The sequence below is a fragment of the Grus americana genome, chromosome 11 (assembly GCF_028858705.1).
Source record: "Grus americana isolate bGruAme1 chromosome 11, bGruAme1.mat, whole genome shotgun sequence".
In the NCBI taxonomy this organism is placed as follows: Eukaryota; Metazoa; Chordata; class Aves; order Gruiformes; family Gruidae; genus Grus; species Grus americana.
Window position 1 is genome coordinate 19272444 of NC_072862.1, and position 27461 is coordinate 19299904.

At 37.7% G+C, this 27461-nt stretch overlaps 1 protein-coding gene across 13 annotated transcripts in view; it reads left to right on the forward strand.

The window, feature by feature from the left end:
* DOCK3 (dedicator of cytokinesis 3) overlaps nucleotides 1-27461 on the forward strand; it is a 224773-nt gene that overhangs the window by 127302 nt on the left and 70010 nt on the right. For all 13 annotated transcript variants that reach the window (XM_054838228.1, XM_054838236.1, XM_054838229.1 and 10 more), the window contains 5 exons: nucleotides 7746-7834; nucleotides 10895-11020; nucleotides 20868-20992; nucleotides 26354-26516; nucleotides 26996-27102. In XM_054838228.1, coding sequence (XP_054694203.1) covers nucleotides 7746-7834; nucleotides 10895-11020; nucleotides 20868-20992; nucleotides 26354-26516; nucleotides 26996-27102 — 610 coding nt within the window. The remainder of the gene's footprint in view (nucleotides 1-7745; nucleotides 7835-10894; nucleotides 11021-20867; nucleotides 20993-26353; nucleotides 26517-26995; nucleotides 27103-27461) is intronic.

Here is a 27461-nt window from a genome sequence, read left to right on the forward strand (position 1 = left end):
GTCATTCACCACCTCTGCTTCCCCAGGCCCTTTGTGTTGAACATCAGCACGCAGCCATTACTGCCTTCCCAGAGAGGAAGTTGAGTCCGTAACAGAATTCAAATCTCTAATCAGATGCTTGTAATTTTTTATCACTGTTATCATTTGTTTGAGTTGTTACAAGTCTTGTACATCATTATTTTATGGTACTGCAGTTTGGAGTGTTCTCTGTAAACCTCCAACAAAAACCTTCAGAAGGGAAAATGAATATATCTAAAGGGTACCAGTTTATCTCTTTTGCAGCTTTAATATCTGTTGGTCACCCACAACAGAATGTTTTCACAGGTTTATCTGCTTGCATCTTCTCTTTGCACTTTCTTTTAGCTAACCTATTCTTGCTTTGTAGACTAAAATTGAAATGACAGACTTTTGTCCTTTGTAAGTTTAAAATTGTATATGAATGCTTAAACAATGCAGAACTCATTTTCGTACCTGCTGTTCTCATTTTGATTATCGTTAAAATGCCTCAGGCCAACCCAAAAACATCATAAAGATGAAATAAGGACAGAGGTCTATTTGTATTTTTAAAAGAACAGTAAAAAGCTTTCTTTTTGTAGTTATCTGGCTAAAGCTTACAGCTGCCACAAATGAGGCAGTCAGCACACAGCCAGAAAAGCCTTTTCATAGAGAGAAGCTGGACAAAAATTTCAGAGACTGAAAACCTAACAAAGGCTGAAACAAATACATGGTGTTTCAATGGAGACTTTTGCTGGATCCACAAGAGAGAATGCTTATGAAAAAAAAATCAATTTACTTCACCAGTCTTTCTCAGCTTGCCTTATTATTGTTAAAGATTTATGTCTGAAAAATACTACTTTCTCACAATCTAGATTTTCCTGTTTGTTAATCCTGCGGTCATGTTATAATCTTACTAAGAGGATATAGTACCACAGCTCTAGTTATAAGCTCATTTTGTAAAAGCATGAAGATTTACTTTTATAATTCTTTATAATGTTATATATGTAAAATATTTAAAAAGTGAGATGGAAGCAAAACTCTCAATCCATTTTTTTGTATGAATTTTTATCTTTAATGGAGTTTTTTTTTTGCTCGTTGCACATTACTCTCTGTGTTAATCTTCCCATTCCCCTAAAAACTTCATGTATTTCTCTTTCGTATTATCTATTTCGGGGGGGGTGTGGGGTGGGGTGTTTGTCCTATTTTCTCTCAATCCTTTATTTTTCTCCTTCTCCAGCACTAGCTCTTAAAATTCCTTCCTCTTTACGTGGTGTATTGCCTGAATGCCTTTCCCTTTTGATACTCAGTTGTTGCTATTTGCCCAGCTGGACAAGAGCATGCATTGCATTTCTGTCCCCATCTGTTTGACATCAGGGTCTGATGTAGTATGGCAAACATTCCAAATGGTAAATTTACTGTAGAACCAGCCAACCTGAAAAGGTGATGGATGGCTCAGAAGAAAATTCTTATTTAAGCTAGAAATATATTTTGTAATATATTTGTTTTTTAGACAAGTAAAACATTAACACAATAAAATGCATTACAGGCAAATGTTTTCAGGCCAGCGTTTCAAACTTGGGAGAATATTGTTCTTCTTTGCATTCAGGAAATGTAAAGTGCAGCTTACGTTGGTAGTTGGCACAAAACTAGCTTTAAGCTATCTTTACAGTCCATTGATTTTGGGATAACTTTGTTCCGGGTTAATTTGCAGGCATAAGTCATTGGAGGCTGAAATCTATTTTAACTTGCACTCCAGAGGCTGGTATAGCAACTAAAAACTTATCAGAGGTTAGAAATTTTTGGTAGTCTCAGCTGTGAGGATGGAGGATGGTATAGAATTTGTCCTATAGGTTATCCCTCTGCTTTAAGGAGAATATTATTTGCAGTACAATAAATGACTTTTAATGTCTTGGCAATGTGAAGATTATTATTATTTTTTCCTGATGGGTGAATATTGGTTAAAGTTCTGCATTAGCACAGAACACCACAATTATTGAAAAGGATTGTGTACTGTCCATTAATGTCTTAGTTCTGTTGTGTTTTGGTTGAGAGAGATTCTTTTGGGGAGTGCAAATGTTGTCAATTTGCCAGTACTGGTCAGTTCTGGAAGGTCACTTCAGTGCTGACCTGTCTTGAGTTAGTGTGGATATCTGATCTCTCCTCCCAAAAAGGATATAGTAGTTACGGAGAGTATGGAGTAGAGCAACTAAACTGTTTAACGGCATAGAATCGTTTCTTTATGAGAGAGCGAGAAGATGAGGAGCTTCAACTTGAAGAGGAGAAAAGCGGTGGTGGGAAGGGATACGAGCAAGACTTACAAAATCATGGTGGAGGGTAACCTGTTGTTCACAGAATACAACAGTACAAGAATTAGGGATGCTCAATACAATTGGTAGAAGGTGACATTAAAAAAGATGGAAGAAAGTACTTTCTTTAGCAAGCAGATAATGATCTTTTGGGTTTTATTGCCACATGATGTTGTGAAGGCAGGCAGTATTAGCAGGTCCAAAGGGGATTAGACAAGTTTATGAACAACAGGTCCATAAATAGAGGAATGGGAACAGACAGGGATGTAGGCTCTAACAACTCTAATCCAACAGCCTCGGGGCACGGTACGTGAGCCTGGCTGCTCATGTTCCCTGCCCAAGTCGTATCTCCTGTTGCCAGTGTGGGAAGCTTTTTTTTTAATGTTCATGTGTTCTTAACAATCAGCTGAGATGTCTGATACCTAAACCCATAGCAGTGAAAGGAGGAATGTTGAGATAGGTGGAGCTATGATTTCAGGTGGGATAACCCCAATCTAACTGCACCAGATAACCTAGGAATATGGCCTGATCAGCATTTTAGATAGCATGCTGGGAAGGAAGTAACTCTCAATGTTTTTTCTCCATTTTTCCTTTTTTACTGTCAATATTTCATGTTTAATTTATTCCTAGTTGCCTATGGTCCTTTTGCTTTTATTATAACCAACATTTGCGGGGGGTGTCAGTAAGTATGCCATAACAGGCTTTGTGGGTTATCTCATTATTCTCGGCAGTATATGCTTTTGTAATACTGTAGCTCTAGAGAATTACCAGCTACTACTTGTTTTAGATAGCCTTAATTTCTTTTGCCATACTATTCTTCAGTTACATAATGCAGCAGAGGAAAAAATTCCTGCTGCCTTCACAGTAGCTGGTTCATAGCTTACCCTGATTTTGCCAACATTATGTACTCTTGGGGGAAACACAAAAAGGGAAAAAATGTTAATATGATTGGGAGAAGTTTTATAAAGTGATTTATTTCTCAAGAGTCCTGTCCTTCTAGGAGCTGAAGGCTTACAGTCTTCGGGTTTTTTGGTGGTTTTATGGTTTGGTGGTTTGGGTTTTTTTTACTTCTAAGAGTCAATACGACAGAAGTTTAATTTAATTGTTTAATTCAATTTCACTTCAGGAGAAATAAGATTCACTGTTGCTGCTGAGTTAAAAATTGCTGACTTCATGGGGAATCTTTAAACCTTTCAGTTTTGATTTAAATAAAGCACAATTAAATGTAAAAGCCTTCCAGTACCTGAAGGGGCTACAGGAAAGCTGGAGAGGGGCTGTTGTCGAGGGCAGGGAGTGACAGGACAAGGGGGAATGGCCTTAAGCTGAAGGAGGGGAGATTTAGGTTAGATATTGGGAAGAAATTCTTCCCTGTGAGGGTGGTGAGGCCCTGGCACAGGTTGCCCAGAGAAGCTGTGGCTGCCCCATCCCTGGCAGTGTTCAAGGCCAGGCTGGATGGGGCTTTGGGCAACCTGGGCTAGTGGAGGGTGTCCCTGCCCATGGCAGGGGTTGGGACTAGATGGGCTGGGAGGTCCCTTCCAACCCAAAGCATTCTGTGATTCTGTGATTAAAAGTCAAGTAGACTTGATCAACAAGGTTCCATTTTTGTTTTTCAGTCAGATTATTATACTGGTAAAATTGTCATTTCAACTGTGCTTACACTAGTGTAAAGTGCTTCATAACATTTATAGTGTGTCCTTTCATTATGTGGTAACAAACTGTATAGCACTGATGACACTTTTTTTTTTCTGGTATGATTCCTTTCAAGCTTGGTAGGTTCAGCAGGTCAGCTGTACAGCTTTACATATACTCATGCAAATAAAGGCATGCAACTTTGATGTTAACATAAATAAGACTCCTAGTTCAGGTTGATAGTTGAACCTCCTTCCCAGAGCAAGGCCAGCTATGAGATCAGACCAGGTTGCTCAGGGCTTTATCGAGTCGTGTCTTGATAACATCCAAGCATGGAGACTGTACAGCTTCTCTGGGCAACCTGTTCCAGTAATGCTTGACTGTGCTCATGGAAAAGCTTTTTCTAATATCCAGACTGAACCTTTGTGTTTATGCCTGTTGCTTTACATCTTCTCACTATGCACCACTTCTAGCTGGCTCTTTTGTCTTAATAACTGCTTGTAGGCCTTGCTGTTAATGTTCCCTTGCTTGCCTTGTCTTCTCCAGGCTGAAAAAGCCCAGGTCCCTCAGCCTCTCCTCCAGCACATGCTCCAGCCACCTGTCCATCCACAGGACTCTCCAGTTGTCCGATTTGTATTAGCCCAAAACTGAGCACGACATTCTAGATCCAGACTAACAACTGCCAAGTAATGTCTTTTCCCAATTGACGGTAGAAACATATAAACAAAATACTACTTAAATATTGACATGTTGTCTAAACAGTAATGTGCAAAATATACCTCTGAATCTATCTTATCACTGGAGAAAGTTTTCTCTAACTGATAAAGACTGTGTCTTTGCTTTGTGAAAAGGTTTGGGAAGTTTGCTAAACATATAGCATGGGTTACTTTTTGTGGGAATTTGGGTTGAATAAAAGTAGCAGGATGAAAAAAGATCTGAAGTAGTAGCAAATACATAAAAACATGATATAATAATATAGTTCAGTAAGTATTATTTACATATACATAGAGAGTTGTTATTTTCCAAAAGGGAAAGCTAGAAAAATGCTTCAGCAGTTGCAAAACCCATATGACGCCTACATTTTGGTCCCTACTATTGTTTTAATACCCGAGGTTTGTCATCATTGAATATGTAAGTTAATACCTAAACTCCATGAAAGAGCTTAGAAATTAGTTATTGTCTAAAAAACAAGGAAATTTCCCGAAACTGAAGACCTGCCTATATCTTCTGAGGGCCTGATTGTATAGGCAGACCCAGAAGATCTCTAAAGGTGCTGGTGACACTGAATCCAGTGCTAAACACAACAGCCATAGTCACTTTTATTAAAAAACATAGCTCACAAAAGAGAAGCATATACGGCTCATCTTTCATGTAATAGCTTAATGAAGAGGGACATTTCAATTTTTTTACTTTCTCCCCTCCCAGATCTAACACGTCTCATACAGTGGGACAGTAGCCTATAGACTTAGAACATGGGGCTTGTTCCCTTGATTACTTTCTCCGTGGCACTGCAATTCTTGCAGTTTTGGCTTTGGATCCTAAACAAGTGTGGCATTTCTGACTCAAGTCCCCAAGAAGCAAGCATCGAGGTGTGCTCTTGTTCTGTTTCCTGCTTTGCTAGCTCTCTTCTCACATGATGATTTTTTTGTGGGTTATCATTAAAAGGAATCTGTATTTCTCCATGACTGGAAAGGAAACTGAAACATCTGCTTCTGGTGCTCCTAGCTATCTCTATCACGATGTAATTTCCAAATGCTGCAGTGTCCCTAATTGCTCTCTCCGGGATCTTGCCATCAGAGTAATGAGAATATGTATAGAGCTTATAGATACAGTGATTTACAGAGGATTTTTTTAATGTCACTCCACTTTAAAATATTTATACATAAGACATGGAATGGAACAGTAAGAGATATTGGTTTTGACTTTCTACTACACAGTTACACAGTCTGATTTTATTGCAATGGATAGCATCATGCTGTGGTAGAGACTATAGCCTATTCTTTGTTATATATTCATGCCTTCTTGTTGTCTTTGTAATTATCATTAACTTGTATTTTGAAGATAATATGTTACAATTTGAGGAAACAATCCCGAGAAAGATTAAGAATAGAGGAGGGAATTAGAAGTTAGCCATGAAAAACAAACAGAAGGAAACTCTCACGTAAGTGCATGGAATGTCATGCGATTAGTCTAAAGTCTCTGAAACTGCTAAGGGCATCGGAATGGTGATGGGAAATGTTAGGAGTTGCTGAATCCAGTAGCCTGACAGAGGTGAGTCCACCACAGCTCCATGCCCCCAGGTCCAGCACAAGGCTGAGCGTGTACCCCATGTGTACATACACACATTCCACACATACACAGCCAGCCACGCAGATCAGCACAGACCGTGTAATAGGTCTCATCCTGTTGTCCTCTCTGATTTATCAGGGTAAAAAGTAGTTAGTGGAAAACATTTATACATACATATACACACTACAATCCTCCAGTCCCTGGTTTGAGACACTCAGTTCAGGCACAGGGCATGGCCAGATAAGCATAGTGACAGCAACCTATTTACACATGATTGGGCCATTTTATACCCTTATCCCTCTATTTCCTTACAATTCCTATTCAGTCTTGAGCAATCCCAAAATGCTGTTCTCCAACATCCCATAATGAGTCCTGTATCACCAAAGGCAGTAGCCCAGTTCAGTCTTTAAAGCAATGCAGGGAGCCTTTCTGGCTGACTCATCTTGCTAGGTTTTGCACCTGGACAAGGTGTTGAACATCCTCCTGCGGCAGACATCGTTCCCCCACCTGCCATTTTTCCTCTGCTCCTTTGTGTTCAAGATGAGCCTTTAGCTGCATTACCTAACAGGAAATATTTGGAACAATTTTGTTTATAGGTGCTGCCATTAAGTGGTGCTCTTGGTAAGAGCAGCTGGTACATCCAGCTGGTTTGAACCTGATGGTTTGACCAAGGGCAGTGCAGCCAGCTATCCTGCCTGAATATTGTTTGAAGGAGGTTATCATCCACGGACCAAGTTGTTTGTTATTGAAACTGGTATTAACAACTGATTTTTTTCCTGGTGAAAAAATATTGAGTGGAAATATGAGAAATCTGTTGACAGATAATTAGTTTGTAATTTCTAGTCGAGAAATTTGTTGAGGATTTACAGATAGTAATGTAACTGAAAATGAAATATAACAGTATTTACAAATGCTTATTAAAATTACATATAGATGAATTAACAATTGTGAAATGCTCCTTCAGAAGGTGATATACATACAGAAGCATACTTTGTGTTATATATTTTTGTCCTATGGTTTTGTGGGGGTCGCGTCATGTTTCAAGGCATTCTTTAAGATATGTAGGTAAGCAACAGTCTTGTTGTAAAAGCCTGAGATAGTAAAAAAAAAAAAAAAATAAATCAGGTTTATGTAGTCTTACAAATGTCACTTTTTTAACTTTTTCTTATCATTAAGCACAAAAAGGTAATATATGGTAACAGTTAAATTAATTTTCGATGTGCACAGAATTAACCTAAAGATGTCCAGAGCTTTTTTTTTTGGTTCTGTCATAATATGAAGAATGAAACAATGGCCTTGATGACAGAGAAGTCACCAGAGGCTCCAAACTGTCCATAAAAAGGAGATAACTGTTAGGGAATGTTTTGTTTCCTTCCATTTTTAAAAACAAGAGTTATGTGGCATTCCTCTCATTCATCAAAACCCCATAACCTTTCATGTTATCCCTAGAGCAAAGTTGACTTTCCTACCCTAAGATGGTTCAGCAGAAAGCTTTTAACTTGAATTAGTGTTCTTTTATTTTAGGTGTAACAACGAAAACGAATGGTGCCAGATCCATGAAAATATTATTCGCAAGTCCAGCACCAAATACACAGCACCCAGCTCAAACTATGGTAAATATTTACTTGTACATTTTTGTCGTAATAACAGCTGAAGATTTCCTTTAGGAAACTGCTAATTATTTATAGCAGAGAAATTCAGTGAGATGTGAGATTATGCACAGCTGAATTTCTCTACTTATGATGATTTAAAAGTTTAGGTAAAATTCATTCACGTTCAGTTTCCAGGTGAAAATCTGTATTGCGTCTGCCAATTTAACCAGGAATTAAAAAAAACCAACCAAACTTAGATATCTATCTTTCTCAGATATGGCTGACAATAATATAATTTCAGCATGTGAAATTTCCTTCATCATTATATCTGTAGTGTTACTTTATTGAGAGATGTCAGCAGTGGAGAGAGCTAGTGGCCTGCTGTAGCATTACCTTCCTCTGTGAGTATTGGCTGTTACCGTTACTGAGTCTTATCTGTGCTTGTGAAAACCACTGGCCATGGGAGGACACAACATCAGCAGCAATCAGCATTGGCAGAACTCCATTAAAAGATTTTTTGTGACACTGGCTTAAGTTCCTGTGACCAGACTTGGCTGCACAGGAAATGAAGAATTTAAATTTTCTTTCATCGGAATTTCCCTGGGTAAAACTGTCTTCATTTTCATCCTGTATTCCCTTGAAAATCCCAAGTATAACACATATCTAAGGCTTGCTCTCCTGAGGATACCATGCATCCTTGTCAACAGAAGCAAAGCCAGAAGTTAAACTTGTCTGACGTATTTGTCTGACTGTCCAGAGAATAACCAGGGTTTTCATACCAACAAATTAATTATCACAGAGACTCTCTGTGTCTGCCTAAAACTTTTTTTTTTCCACACATGAGCTTTTTTGAAGAGCAGAAAGACAGGGAAATAGATAGCTTTTTACCCTTGCCTTTGGCTTTTTAAAATAATTATTTCAAACATTTCATTAAGATCTAGTGCATCTCTGGAGTAGGAGGTTGAAGCTTGGCAGAGGTATTGGGAGGGGCAGTATTGCAGACTGACATGATTTAAGCATAAGTAATACAATTTGGGCCTCTCAGAACCTGCTCTTAGAGTGAGAAAATGCTCAAATCACAGATGTGATTTTTCCCTGAAGAAAACCTCTCTGGTTGTTTCTCTCCCCACTGTCCCAGCTCTTGTGTAAGATAAGTCCTTTGGATCTGCTGCAGGAAATAGAAAAAAAAAAAAAAAAATTAAAAAAAAAGAAGGCTGTGTAGAAAAGAGGACTGGAAAGTAGATGTGCAAATCTCTTGGGGAGAGCAAGAAGGTAGGCAGAAGTTTTCGGGGGTGGAATATGTGGGAGAGTATCACATAAGTAATATATGCCATACTATGCTGAAAAATTACATATTTTATTACCTTTAGTGACTGATTTTTATAGGTAATAGATTAATTCTGGTGCTATTTGTTAAGTACTGGAGGTGTTGGGTGTGGGAAGGTCTGAACTTCCAACCTGATGGTCCAAGTTAGAATTTGCTCCAGTCCTTTATGCTGGAATTTTTTGAATTTATTTTCATTTGTTTAATAGCAAAAGGGGATATAAAATGAACAAGTTTTTCTGTAAGTGGCAAAAATAGTTGAGACTGATTTCTAATGAACTTGTATCCTGTGTTCTGTTAAACCTTCTGTGCCACATCCACACACAGATGTAAACTCACACATGGTATCCAAAGGGTTTGAATTTTTTTCCATGGTTACAAAGCCTCTGTTTTCCCTGCAGTGCTTTGCAGCACTCTTCTGCCTACTTAGCTGGACCGCTGCAAGTCCATGTTTTGGCAGCTTTGGAGTACATACATGCTGATTGTCCAGCTGGCTGGTTGGCCTCCCTTTTCTTTAGTATTAAAGCTTTATGCTCTTTTTTTGTCTCAACTCCCAGTATTCATAAAACTTATACAGTCTTCATTTTATCTAGATATCTACTTATTTGCCAAATTTGGCTGAAGCCAAACAACAGGTTTGAAAATTAGTTCAAGGGAGGAGAGCAGAAACTGGGTGGGAGGTACATAATATTACTGGTTTCAGTCCCCTAGTAACTGTCTAACAAAATGGCAACCAAATCTTGTTCAGAAAGCCAATACATTAAGCTTAGGAAATAGCAGAACTTTGGATGGCTCATGCAAGGATATGTATACAAGGCAGTGTTTGTTTTTGTATGTGTTGATCCAGCAAATGAACAGAGAGGATGGAAAGAACTATTGACTAATTATCCCTCATTGAATGAGATAAAGATTGTGGAAAATTACTTTGTGAATGTAACTCACATTGCTATGGGAAGCTGGTAATGTAGCTCAGCAGATAAGACCAAGCTTATGTGGTTGAGCTTAGTCCTGGCATTTTCTGGTATATTAATGTTTGACTTTGTAACTTTACCAATACATTACCCTCATGTTAGGGGTGTAGTGTGCTATAAATTAAAAGCAACTGGAGAAAGCAGTTGAACTGAGATTAACTGTGTAATTATTCTTAGTTAAGCTATTCAGCTGAACATGGGCTCATACTGAAAGAGCTAGTTGCTGAGCCTTGCTTACTCTTGTTTTCTGAAGTCAGTTTGACTAGTTGGTACTCCTGAAACATTTTGTAGGGTACTGAAGGGAGTTTCATTAAAACCAGCATTCTTGTGTGAAGTAGTTAAAGAAACAAGTGGAACACCTGACAGTTGTTATTTTTTTAATGATATTAAGTGGAATTAAAGGCACTTTAGAGATGTTCCACAGCACTGTGTGATGTGATAGTTCAGATGGAGGTGGCATTACTCATATGTGTGTTGTAACCTGCTGTATGTGAGGAATAGAAATAATGCCAAGTACTTCCCTGTAACTTGTAACATCTCTGTGAAATTAAGTATTCTAATTCTAAAAAAACTGTATTTTAATATGTTATGCTCTTAACTGATCCCTTAAAGCAGTTTTGTTTCTTCCATTTCAGTTTTAAATTACTCCGAGAGAAAAGAATTCTGTATTTATATATTTGTATTAAATTAACTGTGGAGTAAAGCATTGTTTTACCTGCATGCCTTGTATATACAGACATGTAATTCATAGGCCTGAAAAAATGAACATCTTTGGTTTTTTCCCAGGACTTATAATATCTCTTCAGCTTCTTCGCGGTGACATGGAGCAGATTCGAAGGGAAAACCCCATGATCTTTAACAGAGGGGTTTCTGTTACCCGGAAGCTGGGTTTTCCTGATGTTATAATGCCAGGTAAACATAACAGCTCTAATCTGAAAATATTGGTCATTTTTTTCTCATACTCTACTAGACAAGCGTTGCTGGGATGGGTGCTTTACTTGAAGAAGATTAATAGTAGGAGAGTTGCCTTGTTTGTCAGTAAATGCCAATTCCAGATTCAGGGAGGCATGCCATAGTAACAGAAGGTGTTAAGTTCACATGCAATCTGGAAAGAATGCTTTGATATTCCCGCCACATCCCCAGCCAATTAGATATCCCTCATGTATGCTAAACATAGAGGTCTTTCTTTTAAAATGCATGAAGTTTCTTCTTCCCCATAATCCAAAGCCTGGAAAAAGTTTTCACTTTGCCACCTTGATTTTTGGAGTTAGTGTGATTCTTTTGTATGGATTGACAATACATGAGGCTGCAAATCTGGTCTGATTTTTCCAGCTGGGCTTACAGAGCACCTAGTCCATGCCACAGCTGTCTTGGCTGAAGCATTGCTGTACTCTGTTTGCTTCTTACGTTTGGAGCAGCAGTTTGAGATGCTTCATGTTTTGGCACAAGTCGAGGTAGCCCCAGCGTAGCCAAGACTTCATTGAGGGAGGAAACCGGAACCTGGCCAGTCATGCAATCAATAGATATAAAACCTGGCATTATACTGTCTTGATTTTTACAGGCTAGTAAGAAATGGGCTTACTAATTATGTTGCATGTATAGCATTTGAAATACTACTTCATTGCTATGCATTATAACCAAGACCAAGGATGACTTTGCAGACATAGGAAATTTTATGAAAGCATAATGGGAAAAGTAGCAGATTTTATTACTCAAAAGACTGCAGTGACACATCAGTATCAAAACTTGTTGTTGTAGCCTCATTATGGAGGCTCTTCAGAATGCACAATAAAAGTAGGGAGTAGGTGGGAAGAATTTCTAGAGACTAAAGTAAAAAGATTTAGAATAGTATGTGTTTTATTTACTAACTGACTTGAAAACAACAGTAGTACAGCAGCAGAGGATATGGGCTATGAAGACAATTATAAATTTTAGGTTTTAGTGACCTTATAGTTCCAGTCTTAACCCAAAGCAATCAAATAGAGAAAAGATTAAATATTGCATGTTGATATGCAGACACAGCTGCTGGAAGGTGATCTGCTGTAATTGAGATCACAGCTGGATGTGTAAGAGAATAGCTAGATCACAGCTAGAAAAGTCAACATAAAAAAATAACATTTACATACCTGTATAAGTGAACAGATTCTCCTGCAAGAATCACTTTATTCTCCATTTCTATGTGTAGAGCTGTCCCTCAGGTGCTTCAGACTGCTGAATTTTAACAAACTTAAGGAACAGCTTTATGGCCTCAGCATTCCCCAATTGTTTTTTCAGTTTCTGGACCCTAGCCTCTTTCTGCAAGCTGGCATAGTGGGCCTGTCTTCCCTCCACCTTGGCTGGTTTGGGCAATGCTTTTGTCCAGGGGTTGAACAAGCAGGTTAGCAGTTTTCATGCCAAAAGTGCTCCTAACCTGATCTTTAAAAATTCTCGAGTCATTGCAGCTAATTCAAATTTCCAAACTTTTTCTCTCTCTAATTAAGAACTCTAGTGAAACCACTGCCTCAGTGCAAAGATGTTCACCAAACCTTAAGTAAATTCTTATTATGAACTTCGTGATATTCAGCCAAGAGACCTTGGACATTTAGGTAAATTAAAACCAGATTCCACAGAGTGTGTTTGCAGCACTCCCATTGTAAGGCTCACTATACATGTACAGTAGTGGTCAGCCCAGCAGTTTTTCAAATGGTAGTCTTCAAAAGACCACAGGTGCTCGCTAACGTCATGTTTGTGCAAACCACAATTCTTGTTGGAGAAAACACAGGGATTTTAAGATGATAATCTGTTTGGAATTGATCTCATATATGTATAGACCTGCTCAAAATACTGATTAATACAAACAAATGTGTGAAAGGACCACCATTCTGCTATTAAACGCTTGCTGCCCCTTGAGAGGTGCTGGACACCCAGAACTTCTCCTCAATTCAAAGGGGGCTACCAGAGGTCTGCATGTGTAGAGTTGAGGTGCCAAGCTTTAGGCATTGGTATTTGGCGGGGAAAAAAAAGGCTCACGTTTGTGGAGAAAGGCAGTTTGTAAATGTCTTCAACCACCAGGTAAGAAAAGAAAGGCAGCCATGGAAGTGTGAACAGACTTTCACTGTAATGATAAATGAGGACACTGCCAGAGTAGAGGTGAGATGTGAAGAGAGAGGGAGCCATGAATGGTGCTCTAAACAAAAATTTTCATTATCTTGGGTATTCTCCAGGACAATGAAATATCTGAAAAATTAGGAGATTAAGATATAACATAACTTCACTGATGCAGTGAACAGTGTTCAATCTAATTACTTATCAACTTTTTTGGCAATGAAAATATGTTTGACATTATTCAAACCACAGCAGGTATTTGCCTGTTGTTTGCTTTTAAACCAATAGATCAAACTGTGGTTTGAGTTTAGCCAGTGTCCAGGGTAAAATGTTTGGGTAGAGGAAGGTACCTTTCAAGTGGATTAGCCAAGCTATGTGAACAAGACATGTCCATCAATTTACTTTGTGTTTATGTTGTTACAGCCAGAATCAAACATTGTTTCTCAGCTTTACTAGTATTGTCTAAAGTTAGAAAATATTTCATTTTTGAAAAACCAAACAAAAAACCAACCCTGTTATGCACATTAGCAGTTCTTACCCATGTCTGCTGCTTTAATTGTCTATGTCAAACTACCTTTTCCTTGCTTCTCTTCAGAACTGTTTCCTTCTCATTAAAGACAGGGTTTCCTCTTTCAGAAAAGAGCACAGAAAGTTCATGACTTGTGTTTTGCAAGTAGATGCAGATTTTTTCAAGGCAGTGTGATTTAAAAATGTTAAAAATAAATTAATAAAGGCTAGGTCACCTAGTATTGTTAAAATATGCAGTGATCATCCTGCTGAAGCAAGAAATCTATTTTTTAAGAAGTAAACAGCTCTGGCATTTCAAATGAATCTTCTTCGTCATAAGTTTTAATATTTTCCCTTGCTTTTTTAATAGGAAATCCATTCACGCATAGACATCTTAACCATTAGAATTCTGTAGCTGTGTCTTATGTCTTATCACACAATTTTCTTATCCCATTTTGTTTTCTAAACAGTAGCGTTAGTTCCTGTATCAAGCCCTCTGTTCACTCACTCAGATATGAGCAACGTGAGGGGTAGCTGGTCATCATTAAGAAATACAGTGAAACTGGTGTTTATCATCTGCTTATATCTTGCATGGTTATGCATAACAAGATTAATATCCTACAAAATAACCATGCCTGTCTTTATTTTGAAAGATTAAATGTTCTTTGTTTCCTACTGTGTTGTGATCTGAGAAGAGCATCATAAAAACTTTAATTATCTTTTTTGTCCGAATCAGAAGGGATTCAGTCAAACCAGCCTCATGCAGAGGTGTGGTGGGTTTTTGTTCATTTGTGTTTTTTTTCTTTTCTAAATTGCTACTGGGTTTAAGACCATCCATCTGATCCTGATTTTACCTTTCCCCAGAGATAAAAGCAATGAGGCATGTGCTGCTTGCCTTTTGGATTGCAACTTTATTTGTATACAGAACTTGCTGATCAGAAATCTATTGCATAGGCATGGTGTTTGTCGGTTCCCCAAAGGACATCCCTTCCCTTCCCCATGTGCTGATAAGTATTCTGTCTTTTACTTTGATCCTCTGATGAAAAGTGCATGCTTCATCTTCTACTTGTGAGTGATGTTTCTTTCTCTTTTTTTCTCTCTCCTTGTCTTAATTTCCTGGCTTCTCTCCCTTTCCTTTCCCTTTATTCTCTCTCCTTTCTTTCTGATGCAGAGATGAAGATAGTTGGGTGTAAGTTTCTGCTTTTTTGTGTAATGTCTGCTTATTGCTTGCTTTTTGCCATTTTCATATCTTTCATGGAATGTTGGGGATTGGTAAAGATAGCAAATCATGACATCATAGGGAAACTTTGGTAACAGAGAGGCGTGGACTTTGTCTTAACAGTCTCTCTTCAGACCACAGTGTTTCAGACAAATTTAGTAGCTATGAGAGATGAATCAGTAGCAAGGTGAGAAACATTTCAGCATCTGTTCCGTCAGTGAGCACAAAGTCATGGCAAAAATATGTTAAGAAACACACACGGCAAAATCCATTGGCTAGTTTCTGAATGTTCATGGCAAGAGAGTCAACAAGACTAAAAGATACAATTATGTACTAATTATCCCCAAAAAGCATTTGTAAGGAGAATAAAAAATATTTTTGTCATAACTAAACTTGTGGAAATGGAAAGTTAAAATCCGAAGCTGGAGGAGATAAGAGAAAAATATATTAAAAATCAACTCACTACTACTGAAAGGAAACTGTTTCAGGGAAATCACTGAAAAAGAGCATTGTATAAATTCTTTTCTATACACAGAAATCCAAAAGTGGATAGCAAATAATCTAGTCAGCTTTGTTGCTTTTCCTCATTCTTTTTTAATTAGAGCAGTTGAAACAATTTGAGTGTTCTGTTCACCAAAAGCTAAAGGAACACACAGAGTTAAATTTGCATTATGTTCTCTTTATAGAGAAAAAAAGAACACGTTAATTTGCCATACACGCAGTGGATAAATGCTCTTTCCCCTTGCTGCTGTAACATTACTCCCAATAACATTAACAGTTGCATACTGTAACTATTACAAGAATATAGGCCTTAAAAAATTAGTGCCTGACTGGTGAAGGGGCAGAGAAGTAAACTGCTGAAATGGCTCTAATGTGACTCCCAGAGACTGACTGTGACATGGCTAATTTATCAGGCAAGTAGTAATGCAGGGGGCAATACAGCAGATTTTCACACCAGCGTCAATGGTGACTTCACTTCTAAAGCAAGGGAAAATCATGCCGTGTGGGGCCCGACACTTTTCAGGCGTGACAGAGAACAAGACTGTAGCGGTCAGCCAGAAGGTGGCCAGAGAACGTTTGAGACCCTTCCCATACAGTCAGCTTTGTCAGTTTTTTCCTTTAGCCCGTTTGTTTTGAAAAAAAGAGCGTGATGATCATAAAGCTGACAGTGTGCCTTGTTTGTGTTGAAATTACTGCACTTCAGAAGTAGTTGCATGTTTTTCATTTGGAGAAAGTTACAACTTAAAGTAAGGGTGTAGGTTGCTGTTTGAGATCAGAATCCAATTACTGGCTTGGAGGCCACTGCACAACAGCTACTGCAGAGAAGAGCGGTCCGTCGAGGGAATGTCTGGTTTGATATGGTCCTCTTGGCCAGAACAAGGAGCAGTTCCAACAAATACAGCCAAAGCACGTTATACCACTATCCACGAATATAAGTATTCTACATTTTATAGTGTTTCAAAGATTTTACTTACTTGCTGGCCTGAGTCTCTTAGAGAGCCAAACCCGTAGTGATTTAAACTGCTGTAACTTCATTTAAGTCAGTGAGGTGATGTTGATTTACTCTAGTTGTGGGGATGTTCATTTATATATAGGACATAAATGTAAGGGGTTGGGTTTTCTTCATAAGCCATTGGGAAGATACCCTGAGTGGCCTTGCCCATTCACACTCTGGGCGTTACTGGCACTCTTCTGTACAACACCAGTATTTTCAAAAGGTGCTAAACCCCATGATGTCAGAGAGTTGAGCAGATGCTATATCACAGTGTTGGGCCCTAAGTAAACAGGACCAGCCCAACAATGTAACCAATAGAGACATATATACTAATTTTTATAGATAGATTGTTCTTGATATCCTTGGCTACTCAAATTGTAAAAGACTAAACTTTCAGTTTAAAAAATCCAATGAAGACTCTCTGGATAAATACAGGTATTTTACTAAGTTACTTGAAACTCAACCTGCACATCCTGCATGTTGTGAGCTGCCACTTTTCCCCAGTTTACAGGGTTATGTTATGTGTCCCTTACAGGTTCACAAAGTCACAGAACACTGACCTCTTAGAAAACAAATTTTGCTAGAATCAAGATGGCAGAGATTTGTTTGTCTCGTGTGAATTATGTACGCTTTTTTTGACACAGTATTCACCTATATAAAATCAGGACCATTCCCATCCTCAATGTATAAAATCTTTCAGAATCCGTTAATAAAAAGTGTTAGATTAAATGCAGGTGGTTTCTGTAAATTGTTACTGCTTTGCAGTTCAAGTAACTGGTTAGTCTTCTAGTGGAAAACCTACAAATCTTATCAGGATAAATCTCCTACTAATACTAATAGATAATAGACAATTATTGGCCATAGGACTACTTAATGTTATTAAGTCTTGAAAATGATAAAGAAGCATTTGGAAGCTGTCCAGTACATTTCTTTATATTGAAAACACAAAATCAATATATGGCTTGTGTAGCCCTTTCCATCACTCTTTTTTTTTTTTTCTCCTCTTCCCCTCTACCCCCCCCACTATTAAAATAGTTTCAGGTCATACAAGAAAGGATTTCATTTCAATATAAGTGAAACCCCCAAAGCTATAATATATGATTTAGAATTTAAACAGCAGTTTTACATTTGACACAAGGCTTTGTAAATAGGTTAAAACAAGCAAAACAAAACCCCCAGAAAGGTGAAGGGAGGGTAAAAGAAGAGCCACATAACACAGCAGAAATTCTTATTATTGTGAAACATACTTTCTTTCAAGACAGTTCATAAAGAATGAATCTCCATACCTGCATATGTAAAAACTGCACGTATTTTATGCCAAAAAGCAGATTACATTTGGCTTTAAATTGAAAACAATTGTAGAGAGATGGGCGTTAAATACCATTCTGAAAACTCTCATTAGGTTTTCAGTTCATCCTTGACAGCCATCTAACACAGAGACCTCAGCTTAAAATGTCACCCACAGGTTTCAGTCCATAAATACTTTTGGCCCACTAGCCTTCTAGCACATTTTTATTCCTGTACTAATGATAGGAGGCCACAGCTAACCCAGTTTTATCATCTGCATTGCTCTGGTTGTGAAGATGTGAGGCCTAAGTGATCCAGGTTGGTGTACCACACTGTTTTTCTCTCAAAATGCGAGTTACAGGCACTTCAGAGCCCGTACTGCTCGTACAGTAGTTCGACACACAGAGGGCACGAATTGCCTGGTCTGTTAAACAAGTTCTTTATTTACATTTTTCTTTTTACGATGGAATTAAATATGGGAAAAGCTCTATCTGCCAAGATTGTCGACTTGATATGTAGCTATCATTCTGTGCTAGAGCTGACACAGATCACTTCCTGATTGTACTGATCACACTTTTTGTTCAGTCACATGCAGGCTGCACTGTGCTCTCTCTTTGTGCACTTGTGTGCTGTTGTGCAAAATGTTTCCTCTAGCCTTGCAATTTGCATACTCAAAATTTTTAACAAACTGCTCTGTGTTCAAGCATTTGCTCTAGTTTCTGTGCTGCCCGTTAGCGCATCTGAGCTCAAACCCCGCAAACCAGTAGCAGTTGGAGAAAAAGATGGCTTGCGAGGACTCAGCAAGAGGCAGGGTTAACTACTATGTTGGGAAAAGGCAATGCTTTTTTGTAGGGAGGTTATTTTCACAGAAATAAACCAAATTGTTTGAGTTTGTAGTTTTAACTCCAGATTTTAAAGAAATGGATGGGCTCCATACCTGATAGTTAAATGCTTTTTGTCTTTGCTAGATATATTTACCGTTCTATTTTTACTCTATGTAATGACCTTTTCTACTTTTTTAAGATTCAATAGACAAAATTTTTACAAGAGAAGGTGCTCCATTATACTTCACTAAAATACTTTTTCCCTTCTTCTTCCTTCATTTTGATGCAAATCCACTGGTTTTTTTAGGTTCCTCTACCCCCCCACCCCAAAGGCATTTTTTTAATTAGTGCAGTAATATCCCTCCTGTTAAGCTTAATGGAAGATAAGATGCTATATATAACTAAATGCTGCCTTTAATTTAGGCTGGAAAATGATTTGCAATCTGACATTGGACTTTGTGTAGCCAGACTGTCTTCCAGAAAAGAGGTCATAAATAGGAAGTACCAAAATTCTAATTATAGTGAGTACAATTAATTTCTATTAAGAGTTACAGCATATAAATTGAATCTTTTTCCCCTCATTGTGCAAACTGCTAAGACAAAAGGATGGAGTCTGTTAAGCAGGAGGATTTTCAAAGAGAAATGCCTACTTAAATTACCTTTTGCAATGAGTTTTGTATTTTCTTGAAATTCCTATAGTCAACATACAGGTAGCTTAGCTTGATTTTATAGACCAAGATAATTTTCTCTGTTGTGGGCTGTGAAGTGTTGCATTTGATGACTATTCTTTGTTGAGGAAAAACAGGTCAAATATTTGAGGTCTTTCACCAGCCTCTTGCTGTCATCTTTTTCCCACTAATGAACCATAGCATTTTCAGACCTCTAACTGTGAGGTGTTTCAAGCAGTCAACTCTGTGTGAATCCACAGTGAGAGTGAGGTTGATGGAAAAAGGAGGACATTTTGTGTACGGATTTCCATTCATAAAGAGTTCCTAGGAGAAAGCACTGAATGTCAGCTGCAGAGCTCTATTTTCCACGCTTAAAAAGTTGTACGTATCTCCAGAAATAAAAATGAAAGTCAGGACTGAAAGCTTTTATTGTTCGTCCCGACAGTAGATTAAGGAACAAATTCCGTGGGGTTATAGACTTGAAGAAGAATTTGAAGTGCAGCTTCAACAGACACAAAAGGATATCCCTCACTGCCTGAAAGCAAATGCTGCCTATTTCATTGTGCTTCTTATTACTAAACAGAGTTAACTGCATCAGCCTCTCCAAGTACTGGGGTGGAAGAAATCAGACATTCAAGGAGTCCCTGCTTTGCTGGATTAACCATTCCGTTCCTCCATTATTTAGTCTTTTGAGGCTGCTTTACAAAATTCTTGTCTTGAAAGGGTTTAATTTTTGTATTAATTTTTTTTGTATTTTTATATATTGTCCTTTAGTATGTTTGCCTTTGTGGCAAGTAAATGAAAAGAAGTTGTAAGCCATCACGAAATGGTGACGGTAACTAAATCTTACAGAATAGGTGCTACCCACTCTTCTTTTGGTGCATGCTTTAGAGTTGACTGCGTTAGCTTTGAAAACAGTTTCCCAAATCAGATTCTTAAGAAAGGGGGGGGGTGTGTGAGCCTAGACTCTGTCAAATGCAGGTTAACAAGATGCTGAGATAGATGCTAGCATTTGTATTTCTGAACAGTCATTTGCTTTGAAAGCGAGGTAGCGTGTAACTGGCAAGTATCCATACTGCCCGCTTTCTTATAGTCATGCGTATGGACACCAGGGGCTAGCCAGAAATCTTGCAAAAAAATGTTTAGTAATTCTTTCTTAATCTATCTGAATTGAATTACAACAACGTTTCCAAAAAGGCTGCTCTTATTTTGTTATTATAATAAAAAGAAATTATGAAAATATAGAAAATACTTGAAGAAGAGCTAACTGAACATAATTTCCTGCTGATCATCACAAAAATACTCATTTATAGTAAAATGTATTGGAAACAGGAAGTCTGATGTTACTGATGTTTTGTCAGGCTTAGCTTGATACTCCCAAATCCGCTAACTAGGCAAAGCAGTAGGTTTGTTTCCCTTCCCCACTTACAATAAAAGCAAGTATTGATTCCGAGTTCACACTTAATAAAGGCATTACTAACAATGGTCTGATTTTATGCATTGATGTTAAAATGTTCATCTTTATTAACAATTAACTTGCTGCTTGGAATGATCTGGGCATCAGCCATAGTCTTGCAGAACACAGAAAATGGTTTGCAGTATCAAAATATGTTGCACGCAGGTGCTGAGTCTTCCAGGTAGAACTGACACGTGTGACTCTGCTCTTTCACTGTAGGTGATATACGTAATGACTTATACTTGACATTAGAAAAGGGAGACTTTGAGAGAGGTGGGAAAAGCGTGCAGAAGAACATTGAAGTGACCATGTATGTGCTCTATGCGGATGGAGAAATCTTGAAGGTAAGTGCTTATTTCCTCTTTGAGATTCAGCTGCCATCTGCTTGCTCCAGACACATTCTCTTGTTTTGTCGTCTCTGATGCAAGGGAAGTGCAAAAGTAAAACTAGATCTTACTTTTTTTTTTTTGTAGGTTTTTAAACTATATTATGATGAAGGAAGTGGTCAGTTATAAATACGAAAGAGTTTGAAGCACTTCCCTCATATGGAAATAGGAGACTTGAAGAAAATATTCATAAACAAAAAATCTTCTGTAATTTCAAAATGTGATGTCAGTGGCTATAGTAAAAAGAAAATTTAGCCTAACTGTAGTCAGAAAGAACTGAAGAGTATATGACACACATCTAAAATTAAATAATGCGTGCCATACAACAGGATGAAATGTGATTACAAGAGAGACTTTTAAATTGGAGTTGTTGGAGTTACAGTACTGAATGTAGTTTTGGAAAATAAATTTGAGTTGCCTTATTTCCAAGACCTTGACTTTTACCCTGGGATGGCTCCATTCTGGCTGTGGATGGTGATGTTTAATGTTTTTCTTTTTTTCCTTTGTTCTTATTTTTAGTATTATTGAAGAGAAGAAGGTAGATAAGTCAGCTTTGTGTGGGGTGGAAGGGTGTGAGGATAGAGAAGTAAACAGAAGTTTTTCAACATAAACATCGATCAGAAATAACTTCCTCCTGCCTTTTCTTTTTTACCTCTACTGCAATAAAATGGCCTTTGTAGCCATTATTGTAGAAGAGTCTAAACACCAAAGTGCTTGTGTACCAAACTCATTGCCACAATCTTTTTTTTTTTTTAATTGAAAGGAGAAATTTTCCTTTATTACAACAATTGCTTGTGATTTCATGAAAAGTAAAGTATATCTCTTGTAAGGAACTGGTTTGTGCTCACAGCTGTTGCAAGAAGATCACAACCCTTTCCGGTTTAATTGCATTAGGCACACCTTTCAAATTGAGTAACATATTTTTAATCATCACTTCATTTCACAGCACTCTGCCAAAGACCAATGTAGGTCTTCACCCTCCAAGCTGCAATATCAGCATCTTCCAATGCTAACATAAATAATGGTAGCTAATTATACTGTAACTGTGGCTAATGATTAAGTATAAAATCCATGTAATTTCTAGACGTTACCAGTCTTAACTTCTTCAGTGGTTTTGGTTGGAACAGTCATTCACAGAGACCAAGTTCTCTTTTTCTTACCTTTGCCTGTTGTTATTACTACTGTAACAGACCTTCAGGCCTTTACGTGGGATAGTGGAGCAGACATGGTACAAACAACGACTAGTAAAAGGTAGTCAATGTGATTAGAAAAAATTCAGGTGAACATTTATCATAAAGGAGAGACTTTACATATAAAGGATCTTTTGTGTTTTTTAAATTTAAACCACATACTTAAAAGATAATCTTTCTACCAGTTTTTATGTTATTGCTCCTCAGTATAGTTGCAGTCAAAGCAAGAAAGATAACTTCTTTTATGTCAGGGAGATCTTTGGTTCATGACGTCTGATGATGCCCAAGATCCACTGTATTTCAAGCATGCAGACACTAGAATTTTTCTGCGTCGGAAATACACTAGCTTACCTTTGAGTATCTACTGAAAAATAAGTAAAAGGCCATCAAGGACAATAGAAGCTGAACTCTCCTTCCCTTTAATTTGAACTCCTACTCACTGCTTAGATAAATTTGTGTTCTCTCTTAACTGCAGAATAGAAGTAGAAAAATAACACGTAAAACTGAGTATCAGTTGAACTGAATATAGAGGCATAGTTCAGAAGTGCTAAGTGACAATTTCAAGGAATAATGACGTGTGCATGAGAGAAAGAAGCAGCAACGTAAACTGAGTTTGCAAACTAATCGTGTCTCCTCTTTTTTCATCACTGCCATTGTTTCTACATGATTTAAAAATTCTGCAAATTCATCTACCAAAGTTGAAGCAAATGAGACAACCATCTGGAATTCCTTCTTAGTGGGCCATCTTACTGTTCAGTGGTAATGTCCTTGTCCTTATAGAAGACAATTGACCCTATTAAGTGTATGTGGCTGCTCTAAGTCTATAGAAATGCCCAGAAAATTATAAGAATTTGGCTCCTTAAACTGTAGATTTCCAGTTTGTCTCAGCTTTCAGAATGCAAATTTCTGCTGCAGAATATGGGCAAAGTTTGTGCTCAAAATGTTTCCCATGGTTCAGGTGAAAAGCCCTGAGAACAAAGAATTCCATCAGTTCTGACCATCCCACCTGTGCAATTGGTTTGGGAAGCCTAGGTCCATTTACCTAAACCTTAACACAGGACTGTTAGTCTGGGTTATTTGAGTATGCCACTAAATGGATACTGCTTTACCTTTTATATTAGGAATTTAGTTTTAAACCATAGATGGCTTATTTTTCACTGAAACCATCTAGTTTATGTAATCTTTGGTACGGGCACCAAGAGCAGTGTGTGATGACTTGCCATCTTCCATTAGGAGGGAGCTGGTTTCACCCAAAGACAGAATATAATTTCATTCCTAAATGAAGCAGCTGTAAGGAGGCTGCTAGATCAGGACTTTCATTTCAATCATTCAGCATAAGCTAAAAGAAAATACTAAAGACTGCAACAAGAGGAGTCTAATAACATTTTAACATAAATGCTAAGAATAAGGTGTGTGTTGCACAGAGCTCAGTGCACTCCTGGTGAAGGGAATTGCTTTGTTTGGGTTCCCTGTCCCCTGAATGATCACTTGCATGACTCGCGGTTGCTTTCACAGTCAAGTGTAGCTGTTTTCTTTCTTCTATTTCATTTGTCTAATTATGATGTTAATTTAATAACTCTCAGTAGGTGATACAGTGGAGAAGCTAATAGAAAACTCCAAGCTTACAACAGTGTGGGTAGAACACTGAACGTTTAATCATTGACCCCAAAGCACTACTGTTCTTGGTTGAAATATCCTTTGCTGTTCCTGACCTGCGGCCTTTCCGAAGCAGACTGCCAAATGGGAAAGTGTGTGCTGAGTTACACAGTACAGTGGGGAATTTGCCACAAAATTTTCATCTGATAATAGAATAAAATCTCTAAACTTTTCCTCAGCAGCAGCACAATCCAAATCTGAATTATGCCTTTGTGAAGACTTTAGCAGAACCATACACAGTGTTAATGAGAATATTCTGTCTGTCTCAAATCCTTACTGCTGATGAGTATATCTTGGTCCAGAAAACAGTCCTACTGAAAGCAGTGAAATTAGGCCCAGAATACAGTGCTGTTTGAAATGAAAATGAGTATTTCCTTTTCAAACTGCTCTTACTCAATTGTTAGTATCTTTCAGCATAGTCTGAAAAATAAAAAACCTCGACACGTTTCTCACTTATTCCTCTTTCTGTTCCAGTAGCAGGAACATCTTATTGATTGCAGGCCGTACCTTAAACGATGAAATTATTACCTGATACTTCTTCTGGTTTAGCTTCCCTTACTTGCCTTTGCTGTCTAATTCGCCCACATATTTGGCTCTCATGGTAACTAGGTGTATGGAGGCTAGTTTCATGTTTATATTTGGCAGATCACAATTCAGAATTAAAGATTAAACAATCCTCCCTCCTCAGACTATAGATTGTAACATAAATACATAGAAACCACATTAACAACGAGAAGAAAAGATTCTTCGCCTGTTCATTTACTTAACGTTTATAGCAGGAAACAGCATTCAAAGACTGACCATTTGTCTGCCAAGGTGGGGAGTTTTTTGAGGCAACGGAAAAAAGCTCACATTAAAATTTGAATTTTGACTGTACCTTATAGAAGAAATAAATACTATTTTACTTGTTCCTAAGAACCTAATGCAGAATGAGGTTTTGGAATTGCTGTGTTGAAGCCAAACAAGTTACACTTACCAAAAAATGTAAAGGGGATGTTACAGGCATTCTGGTTTTTAGTACTGCCACCACTACTCTCACTCCAACCTGTTAATATCTGCAACAGTTAATTCTTGTTGCTGTATTAAAACAATCACCTTTATGACACATACCATATGGTTACTAAGACTTGAGAGAACTGAGTTTTGTGAGTATATGCTACAGTTGCTCAGTTTGGATTAGAGCCTTTGTAATGAATCTCTGCCCCAGGAGGCTGTTTGTGCATTGAATCCCAAAATTCCAGAGAACTTTTCTTTCTTTTTGGGCTTTTTCAGAAATTGTTAACTTTCTTGAAGGCAGAAGAATATTACCACAGGCTGAACTAAATGGGTCTGATTAATGGGATATACTTGACTTGATAGTCTCTTGATTACAGATGAAAAAAATCAAATCCACATTGTCAGTATTTTCTGGGAATAGAATTTAGAGATGCCTTGGGGAAATGACTAGTAGTTCTTGTTGTGATACTATTCCATGTGGGGTGTTTCTATGTCAGAATTTATATTGCATGTGTCGTTCTAGGGCTGCTTAGCCTCTGTTTCTTCCTGGATTCAGAATTCTTAGAGATGCTAAACTGAAGAATCTCTAAGGTGTCTTTTTTTCTCCATGGTTTTATAAGATAGCACATCTTTTGGATCACTTTGTAAGTGCTAGGTCTAGAACATGGGTTAGTGCTTATATAAAAAAATGTAATGAAGACATGGAGCAAGAAGCACAAAGGACCTTGTACTGCCCTTATTTCAGGACTTCAGTATTTCTCCTAACTTCCTTTGCTCATGTTCTTACTAAGGATTTCTGTATTTCCTAAATAATATCAATTCATTATTTTCTTCATCTGTATTTTGAGAAGACATGGATTAGTCAAGATCTCTGAGCTTTTTATATCTAAAAGCAGAAATTTAGATCCCATTATATTTTTAGCTGACAACTATTCAACAGAAATTCTTTGCTTACCACTAATGAAATAATTTGATCAGAATTCTGTGGGATACTTGATGAGGCTGGATGCTTGTAGTTTCAAAAGACCGACATTAAGAGCTTGAAAAGTTCGTGTATCGTTTCTGAACTGAGATGCTGAAGCAGAAATCTGATTAAATTAATATTTTCAGAAAAGTTGAATATTACAAGTGATGGCCCTCTTAGATCCTTTTTTCCTGGACTCGTCTTTATATATTTGGATTTATGTGTTTATTGTATCTAGCCTATGCTTGACAGAAAACTTAGCTTAAATAATAACTTAAGATACTGGAATTCATCCAGTATCATAGCTATCCTAGCTCATCCTTTGACCCAAAACACAGTTTAAAGATCTCTTCAAAAATTTCAGGTTTCATTGTGTCTGAGTTTCTGCTTCTGACTTGTCCTTTATGTCTACAGAAAGATGTGAATTATATAAAGGTTATCACCGTGTAATAAAATGACTCATCGGTAGTGATGTGATGTCTTTTAATCTTAAATTGTTTTCTTTTGTTCCAGGACTGCATCAGCCTGGGTTCTGGAGAGCCAAGCAGGAGTGCATACCACTCTTTTGTCCTTTACCACAATAACAGCCCTCGATGGGGGGAAATCATCAAGTTGCCCATCCCTATAGACAGGTTCCGTGGGTCTCACCTCCGGTTTGAGTTCAGACATTGCTCCAGTGAGTGTAAAATATAACCAGGAGAAAGCTAAAAAAACTGAGGTCTTTCAATTGTCAATTTATAGTTGGATGAGGCTGTTACTGGGTGGAAAGCAGGAAAGGGATGTCAACCTAAAATGCAGTGACGGTGCACTGCTCATTAGCCGGTTGCTAGATGTATTAAACAGCACATTAAAAACATTGTGAGCAATCAGTGCAGGGCAAAACAGTTTGCAGATGTTCTCCCCTGCTGTGCTTTTGGTGTGTTTTCCTGTAGAAAGTTTTCTTTACAGCATATGTATTTGATATTTTACTATGTTCAGCATGTTTGTGTTTGTTTTGAGGCTTGTTGATCACTTGCATAGAATTAGACTTAGTATATTATATGTTGTTTCTTATGTAACCTGCATGCTTTTTGTAAATATTGGATAACGTTGTGGTATGTGTGGACAGAAAGAAAATGTACAAATATGATTCCATATTTCTGTCTCTTGCTACAGCAAAAGACAAGGGAGAAAAGAAGCTCTTTGGTTTTGCATTCACTCCATTGATGAGAGATGATGGCACGACCTTGTCGGATGATATCCATGAGCTTTATGTTTATAAGGTACTAGTTCTTCTCCGCAGACTTTTCACCTACTCATCTCTACTTCAGTTTGAATAAGTAATGGTCATTACATTATCTTTTTTTCCCCTCATTAGAACTATGTAAGGAACAGATTAATAGTAATTTCAAAACTTTATAAATTCAAAATCATGTGACTAGGTATGGATGGACCCTTCTATTCTAGGTACAGCTTACTTTTCCCCTTCGGATAATGATAATTTATCTCCTGCTAATCCTATCTATTTTGAATTCAAACGTACTAGTGTTTATGAGCATTCAGCGGTTTTACCAGCCTATGGCATTAGTCTGAGAAGTGGCTTTGTACACCCAAAAGATCAGGAACAGCACTGTTAGGCAAC